This window comes from Pistacia vera, unplaced genomic scaffold (genome assembly GCF_008641045.1).
Source record: "Pistacia vera cultivar Batoury unplaced genomic scaffold, PisVer_v2 Contig498, whole genome shotgun sequence".
NCBI classification, from domain to species: Eukaryota; Viridiplantae; Streptophyta; class Magnoliopsida; order Sapindales; family Anacardiaceae; genus Pistacia; species Pistacia vera.
Window position 1 is genome coordinate 718,322 of NW_022196332.1, and position 9,250 is coordinate 727,571.

Genomic DNA, 9,250 nt, shown 5'->3' on the forward strand with positions numbered 1-9,250 from the left:
CCCTTCCTACCTACTTTCTTGCTGTTACCAACTACTAAATAATAGCTGTACTATACGAGCATTCTGCATCATTATATTTATATATAAATAGGAATCAGAGTTCAATACTTATATGCAAGTCTCATCGTCACTTTGTTGATGTGATAAAATTGTCCAATGAAACAAAGACATGTATTGTTAATTTTCAAAAACCTCCTCTCATGGTAGTGGTTATAGATAAAACATTAAAGATACTTATTCATAAATAATAAAGATGGATAAATAAAAAAGAAAATTTGATAAACATGTGACGATACATACTATACTATTATATCATTAAACCACTCTATTAACAAAGTCAGATGGTAAGACTAATATTTCTCAGTATAAAAGCATTATCCATCATTGTATTTATATATACATTAGAAACAGGGTTCAATACTAAACCTTGAATTACTCGCCATGGCCAAAGGAAACACTAATCCACTTGCTCTTGCTATCCCCATCTTTACTGGGGAAAATTATGATGTTTGGAGTATTAAGATGAAGACATTTTTTGTACCAAGACTTATGGGCCGTTGTTAATTATGAAAATTATTTAGAGATCACCGGCTCCACTCTATCTGAAGAACATCAGAAGCAGTTGAAAGAAAGAAAAATGATGCAGCAGCACTTTTCATCCTTCAACAAGCGGTGGATAATAATATTTTCCGCAAAATTTCTCGTGCTCAGAAGGCGAAAGACGCATGGAACGCTTTGAAAGTAGAGTTCCAAGGCATTCCTCAGGTACGCGCTGTGAAACTGCAATATGGATCTCTTATTCATTACAGCTTATAATCGCCTCTTCTTCATCGCAGACTACCACCTTAGCAGAAGGGAGAAAGCTGGGTAAGTAGCGGAAAACTAAAATAAATTTTCAGAAGTAAAGGAATAATATTCCAACGGAAAAAAAAGTCTGAAAAGTTTCTTTTTCTTTTTATTGCAGAGGACTTCAAGAAACACCTGCCATTATATAAAGCTATACTCGAAGGTGATCTGAAATCGGTACGAAAACTCTGTGATGAGGATGAGAATGCGTTAGAAACGAGAATTACGGTAAACTTGGACACAGCTCTTCATGTAGCTGTTGGGACAGGCAAGGCAAATCATATTGTGGAGTATATCTATTGAATCAGATGTCAATGCATCGAGTGTCACTGAAAAATAAAGAGGTTAACACTGTTCTTTCCATTGCTGCAATTATTGGCAATGTCCAAGCAGCCTGCATGATAATCAAGAAAGATGAAAATCAAACTTTAATTCAAGATTCAAACAAGTCAAAAAGGATACCTTTGATTGAGGCCACTCATCATGGCCAAAAGAAGATGGTCAACTACTTATTGCAAATCAGAAAATTTGGTTTGGACTCTGTACCACGTTTTACATCAACTGTTCATTTCGCATGAATGCTTATAATTGCTGACTTTTATGGTGAGTTAATTCTTTCTTTTGCTACCACTAACTATAAGCGATTTACATAGCTGGTTTTCTAAACCTAACTTTCAATAAATGCCGATGAAAGTTTCATTTACTTTATTGATACATATTTACAGTAACTTTCTTCATGTAAAAATTTGAAATTAATGATCCTAAATTCATGTCGATCATTATATCTCAGACTTGGCTTTAGACTTGCTTCAAAAAAATCCAAGTTTAGCGACAATGACGTTTCATGGTGGTGAATCTCTTTTGAGTGAAATAACCAGAAAGCCATCTGCATTTCCAAGTGGAGGAACAAGAAAGCCACCGTTTCGGGAATACTTCCGCGTTTCTAAGGGTGAGTGTATATTTCTTTGTTATTTTCTTTTGTTTTTATTGCTATATAAAAGTTCTTTTAGATCAACATGTATTAATAAACAATATTCTACAATGAAAATATTTCAAATAAAAAAGGATTGAAATTTGATTTTGCTTTCATTCTTTTTTTTTTCCCCTCAAATTCCAAAAAGAAGAACAAACCCGTTTTTAAAAATTCAGTAGACAAATTAATCCAGTTTAAAAAAATTAGCGAACAGAATTAGTTACTTATTTTTCTATTTCTATTTTATATTCTAGATTTTATATTCAGAAGTTTAGTCTAATTTATTAGGAATTTTCTTTCTTTCTTCCACTTTTCAATAAAAACTGCCTCGTTCTGCCAGGTTCTTTAAAAAAAAAAAAAAAAATAGAAACAGAATTAGCTTGATTATCCAAATTATTTCACAATTTTATAAGAATCCTTTACTGATCTAAGTTTGACATGCACTTTCAATAATTTATAACACATCACACAATAAATTGGATGGTCAAGATTTGATGTTATAAATTTTTTTATTTCACTCACAACCACTAAAAAGTTAAAGCAAGCTATATTCTTCCCCATATATATAGAAGCTCTATTTGGTACGATTTATTGAAGTAAAACTTATTAGTAGAGACTTATGAAAATATAGTTTTAGTAAAGCATTTGTTAGTTGTTTGGTTAAGAAAATGTAAAAGAGTTTTCTAGTGTTAATTTACTATATACGAAAATAGATCAAGTCAAATGTATAAAATGAAGTAGTGTTAATTTTTACACTTCAACGTTCTAAATAAGCTCAAAAAGAGTTTATAGAAGCCTTTGATTAGCTCTCGACAAAATTCCATTGTGGTGAACAGCATCTCAACCTTATTTCATTTTCTTAAGAAAATTCTTATTATATTTGTTATTAGTATAAGTACTGGTATTCGGCCTTGTATAAGTAAAAATCAATATTTGTTATTAGTATAAGTATTGGTTTTCTTCAGTTTGTTCCTCTTTTTTTGTCTAAATTAGACACTAATTTATATGACCGCCAAGGAACTGTAAAATAGCTTATTTAAAATCTTATAAGCATTTTTGAGATGTAACCAAACAATCCAAAAATTAAAAAAAAAAAAATTTAAAAACACTTTATACCTTTAAATAAGCTCTTTTGGTTTGTTGATAAGTCCACCCGAGTAATGCAAACCATCCCAAGATATATCCCAAATTTCACATCCTAATTTGCTACTATATATGGTATTGCAATGTCACTTAATCCATCATCATTTTATTTACATGTTAATGCCACACATGATGACATATCACTTGGATTTAAATTTTATTTTCGAATTGTGAAATAAGAAAAAAATTAATTACTGAATCTTGACCACACATTCTTTAGCAACCACATTTCAACCGATTATACAAAGTTCAGTTAAAACTTAAATCACGAGAGAATCCTAATCCTATGTTTTCACAATAGACAATCTCAAGTTTAGATTATAAAGTTTAGTACTTGTATTTAGTTTTAGAAATTGAAACTATTTTAATTTAATATTTTATAGTATAGGTGAATTGATATAAGAATTATGTAATCCTAAAAGCTAGTGTAAATTTTTTGAAAATTATCTTTGAATCCCAATTTAAATACCGGGTTAAATATGCAGTTATTGTCATTGCTGACTATTGAGTTTGTTTAATTTGCAGTTATAAGCTATACAAAAAATATAGGAGAGACAAAGTTGATGCATAACGCATTACTTCAGCTTGTCAAACAGTTATGCAAGGTAATTGTAGACGTTAAAAACGACTATGGAATAACTTATTTGATACTAAAACGATCGCTCCTTTTAGCGGCAAAATTGGGGGTCTACGAAATCGTGAAAGAGATTATAAAGTCATATCCTGATGCAATATGGTTTACAAATGAAAAAAATCAAAATGTATTCCACTTAGCAGTCATGAATCGTCAAGAGAAAGTATTTAACCTCATATATGGACTGAATGATCGCAAACATTTGTCATTAATTTCTAAAGACGTTGACAAGAACAACATCTTGCATTTAGCTGGAAAGCTAGCTCCTGAAAATTCACTAAATGGCATTCCTGGTGGAGCCCTGCAGATGCAACATGAGTTACTATGGTTCAAGGTAAGACTTCTTATGAAACATTATGGGGCCAATTAAAAAAAACTATTGGGGAAGTGATAACTCTTCAATAGGACAAATATAAGTGGGCTTGTCTACTGTGTCATATTTGTGCATTTGTATTGAAGGAGTCTCTATTTCTATTGACATAGTCTATTAGTACTGCGTATGGAGTGAGGGATGTCAACATGACACATGGAGCCCCACCCTAAGGGGTTGGGTTTGGTTAGTAAAATTTGGGGGTGAGCTGGACTTGAGTTTAAATATCTCGATCCAAATTATTTTGGGGCAGGCATGAGATTCATGAAATGCTAACTTTGTCCCTGACCTGCCCCATTTGCCCCAAAAGTATATAAATATGAATAAATAATTATATACAATATTTAATATTAAAATTATAAGTATTATTAATAAATGGTTATATTATTTACTTTAAAAAAAAAAAAAAAAAAAAAAACCCTAGTCCCAACAACATTATTCCTCCATTGATTTAATTCAAATTGTTTTTTTTTTTTTTTTTTGTCATCTCAAGTAGTATACGTTATCCATTATTTGATGAATTATAATTTATATTAATTGGAATCAGATTTATTATAAACTTATAACTAAATTCAAAATCATTTTATTTCTTGTGTTTATAATTTGTTTTGATAATTTTTGTGGTTGAATTATTAAACTTTGAATATAAATTTTGTATTAGATAATTAAAATTATTATTTATCATTTTGATTAATTTATTCAAAGAAATAGTTTATATATATATATCAAATGGGGCGATAAAAAATTTTTGTTTAAAAAAGTAACCCAAACCCAAACCCGACCAATTTTTCAGAATGGATAATAGGTTGGATTTGAGTATTCATAAACGAGATGAGCATAGGCATGTACTTCTTGGTATCCAACCCACCCCTTTGACATCTCTATATGGAATCATATGACTGAATAAGATATTATAGCAACACAAGGGGAATGTGGGGCGAAAGGGTAAAGATTTTATGAAGTACACTCGCAATTTTTCATATTTATATTTTTGTAATTAAGAAGTTTATTTTATGCAGGAAATAGAGAAAATTGTACAGCCTGCGTACAAAGTGGACAAAAATCGTAATGGAGAAACTCCGGCAATGATATTTACTGAGGCACATAGGGAACTCGTTAAAGAAGGTCGGGATTGGATGAAAGTTGTAGCAAACTCATGCTCAGTGGCAGCAGCACTCATTGCCACAATAGTATTTGCAGCAGCAATAACTGTACCTGGTGATTACAATGATGCTGGCATACCAATTTTTTACAAACAGATAGCCTTCACCACCTTCAGTGTTTCAGATGCAGTGTCTTTCTTCTCATCAATTGCTGCCATCATAATGTTCTTGTCCATCCTCACAGCACGCTATGCATGTTATGTTGTTCCTCTCTCTAACATCGTTGATGGTAGCGTTTTGTGCCACTGTTTTTCTGGTGTTCTGCGACAGAAAGGCGTATTGGATACTTGCTCCAATGTTCGTGTCAGCTTTAGTCCCTCTGTACTTGTTTACGTCTTCAGAGTACCCCCTCTTCTGGGACTTGATGGTTCCCACATACGGCTCCGGCATCATCCGCAAGGAAAGAACGTTTAATGAGATAATTAAGGAAAAAGGTTTGAAGTTAGTCTTTTACTGTTGCTGCTTTGGCTGCATTGGTACTCCTTTCAAAAATACCGCTTGATGCTCCCTGTTCCAGATTATCCCATATAAATATTTCTTGTTAGGAAATAATATGATGTGTTTTCTTTTTTTCTTTTTTCGTCTTTTTATTCACGTAACACTTCATTGAATTAAATTCACTTAATAGTGTTAAAATATGTGTTTTTTATTTTTTAAGTTAATGAAAGTTTTTGGTTTACATTTTCTTTATATTAATTACTATAGTAATATCTCATTAAATCATAATTAATCATTAGTTATATACTAATATTATTAGTTTTTAATATCAATTGTAGAAGTTAGTTTAATTAATTATATAAAATATTTAAAACTAAAACTGATATTCATAATACTAATGTAGATAAGACAATCGAAATCTAGGAAACTAAAATACTGGTCTTCTTGATATGAATAACAAAACTGAACTCCTATTAAATTAATATAAATTTGGTTTAATTTTCGACAATATTTTTATCGAATTAGGAAAATTCGGCATGCTATTGAAGCTTATTGTAAAGGCAGTGGCATTGGATAAAGAAAGTTTAATTTTATGTTTTACTCTAAATCTGAAATTTTAATATATTTTATTTATATAAAGTTGTCAGCTCTAAAAATACTTCAAAAATTAATATAAACCCATTGTTTGATTGAAGTTCTAATTATTTCTTGGTTATATTATTATTTTTCTATTTAAACAATGTAAATTTGCAATAGTTTAATCAAATATAAAACTTAGAAAAGAAAAAAGAAGAAGAAAGAAACTAATAAAGAACTTTTCAAAAAGATTAAATGATAGTTATTTTTGCTTTAGGCCTAAAATATATGAAACCCAAAAATTAATTCATGTTGTAAAGAAAAATACTAAATACCTTTGGTTTCTTTGAAGTGTTCTTATTTACTCATTTAATTCCAATTATATCCTCACCTAAAATAAAAGATGTGGGCTTATTTAGAAAAACGAAATCTTACAAATTTGCTGCAACAGCAAAAATCAACTATAGGCTTTAATGAGAAGCCCATTTTTTATACGGACCTATGAAATCTTATATGTAGTCCTTACAAGTTTTCTTTATAGGCCTGTGAAATTGGTCTATATAGGCCCAAATAGGGTTAAACTTATATTTTCATCTCATATTATCGCTCGTATTGTCTCTATTGATCCAAGGATTTTCGTTACATAATCCTAAATATAAGAGATTTGTATATAGATATTTATAAACAAATTGATGTAGTACAAAAAAGAATAAATGAGTACATGTAAAGAGCAATTAAATTAATATTAGATAAATGATGTGGTAATAACAAAAGTATGCTACATTATTTTGTGGATTGGAGTTTGTATGATTAGTTTACACATGTATCACCTTTATGTTTATTAACCTAAAATTTATAAGTCTCTCTTTAAAAATGAAATTAGAAATATTATAAAATCATATAATTTAATAGAAACTTAAATGTAAATGTCACAAGTCACTTACTCACTTATAAGAAATTAGTCGAACAATCAAGTTTATGATTTACTCCAATATAGTATAAATTTTGAATCCCCTCATGAGCACCTATATGGCCAAAGGTCCTTATTTTCTACTTTTAGAAAATTGTAAGATTTTACCAGGTTTCATAAAACAATTAAAAAAAGAGAGAGAGAAAATTTCAATGTCAAAAATACTTTATATTATAGTTATGTTACATTATTTTTTGGATTGGAGTTTGTATGTTTAGTTTACATATGTATCACCATTATGTCTATTAACTTTGTCTTTGTGTAAGTATTTATGTGAATTTTGGACCTCAAGGATGTAGGAATCCTGGTAGGACTCAGGGTCTGTGAGGCGTTAAGTTTAGGACTATACCAAGTGTTCAACTTTGTCTTTGTGTAAGACTAGGAATCCCTTGTAAGTATTCTCATAGGATTCGTAGTCCTAAGGAATAGGATCACTTGTAGGACTTGGAGTCCTCCTTAGTAAAGAATCCTCATGAGACCTGGATCCTTGAGGAATGAGGAGTCATCATGGGATCCAGATTCATCAGGGGTCGGACTCCTAATCAGACTCAGAGTTCTAAATGATGTCTAGACATTCGCTTTGTCAATGAACCTTAATGGATAAGAAGGCCCAAATTGTAGAGCATCTCAGTTTATAAGATGAGCTTCGGCTTGAAACCAACAGAAATTAGGCCTTGCACGGAGCTTTTTGTTATTGGACCTGTTAGGGCCGAATACGATATTTTGCCTATACAATGGGAAAAGGAGGAGATTTAACTACTCTTTAATTTGAATGTGAGGAAGAGAGAGAAGGATGGGTGGTACTAGTGGGTAAGTGACTTTCGTTTGCAGTTTCTCTTTTTAAGTATCGAAACTTTTTTTTATCTCTTTATATGGCCTTGTTTTTGCCCTGGATTTTCTTTCATTTTCTTTTGGATTTTTCATTAGAAACAAACACAACTAAATTATGTATTTACTATCAAGGAATACATTTCTCTGTTATATTTTATTGATATTTTAAGACAAGTTTAAACTCTTTTAATTTGGGATTTGCTCAACTGGGCTATGAAATTTGAAGTTATATATCAATAAGATTTATTTATAATAATTCATCATAAAGAATTTACCTGAAAAAGCTGATTTCATAAGAGGTAAATTAATAGAAACAGCTACTTGCTTTGCTAATTAGAAGTGGCATTTGACAAATTGAATTTAAAAGATGTCCAAAACGACTCGTTTAAAGACATTTTTATGGCAAAAATAAATTGTTAAAAGAGTAAAGCTGCACTAGCTCTGTATTTATAACTTCTATAAACAGACGGAGGTGTATTATAGTTTTCGTAGGGTTTATTTGTCATTTTTATAACTAATAGGCATGTATTGGTAATTTTTTATTATGGTGAATGATGAATTTGGAGATGTAAGATAAGGTGAAGTTTTGATGTTCATGTGTTTGGGGATGATTGGTGGTGTAAAGTTATTTTGTATTGTGGTGTAAAGAAGTAAGTTGCAAAGAAGAGGGTGTTAGTTCTGAAATTTAAAACATTTATAAGGGTCATTCATTAATCTTATTTCTTATTAACTTAGGGTTGTAAAGTAATTTATTACTTTATTTAACAAAAATTTATCAGCTTAAAGGGGGTATTCCAACCGTCAAATATGGTCGAAATGAATATTCCATGGACAAAGACTAACGCTGGATGGTGGAAAAATGTAAGGGTGGGCAAGTGCAAGTACCCACCCAAAATACGAAGACTAACGCTGGATGGTGGAAAAATAGGGGTGGGCAGGTGCAAGTACCCACCCAAAATCAAAGGAACTGGAATCATAATCGAAACCAGAACCGAAACCAGAATCGGAACCAGAACCGGTGGTTCCTTTGATTTGGAATCGGAACAGGAACCAACAGTTCCGATTCCCTAGACCTTAGAACTGGAACCTGTGTTACAAACTCCGGTTCCAGTTCTGGGTACCCGACAAATATCAATTACCCACTTTTAAAAAAATGACAAATAAACCCTTCAAAATTACAAGTACACCCCTAACAGTTTTCTGAAATGTTGTCAAATTGACCAATCAATTGAGAAATAAGTGTTCAAATAATGATGAATTGGAATACTAATAATTGATGGCTATTTGAGAATTTTACTCTAATGTT

The 9,250-nt window shown here is 30.9% G+C and overlaps 1 protein-coding gene across 1 annotated transcript; it reads left to right on the forward strand.

Moving 5' to 3' along the window:
- Positions 1-1,680: 1,680 nt before the first annotated feature.
- On the forward strand, positions 1,681-5,543 carry LOC116105352 (protein ACCELERATED CELL DEATH 6-like). The gene is made up of 3 exons (XM_031391785.1): positions 1,681-1,795; positions 3,488-3,930; positions 4,986-5,543. Exons 1-3 carry the CDS (start codon positions 1,681-1,683, stop codon positions 5,541-5,543), a joined length of 1,116 nt encoding a protein of 371 aa, XP_031247645.1.
- Positions 5,544-9,250: the final 3,707 nt, after the last annotated feature.

Bases quoted from the DNA above. Each gene is read 5' to 3' on its own strand.
- LOC116105352 (XM_031391785.1), top strand. From the start codon at position 1,681: ATGACGTTTCATGGTGGTGAATCTCTTTTGAGTGAAATAACCAGAAAG. The intron at 1,796-3,487 runs GTGAGTGTATAT...TTTAATTTGCAG, and splicing joins ATACTTCCGCGTTTCTAAGG to TTATAAGCTATACAAAAAAT. The intron at 3,931-4,985 runs GTAAGACTTCTT...TATTTTATGCAG, and splicing joins ATGAGTTACTATGGTTCAAG to GAAATAGAGAAAATTGTACA.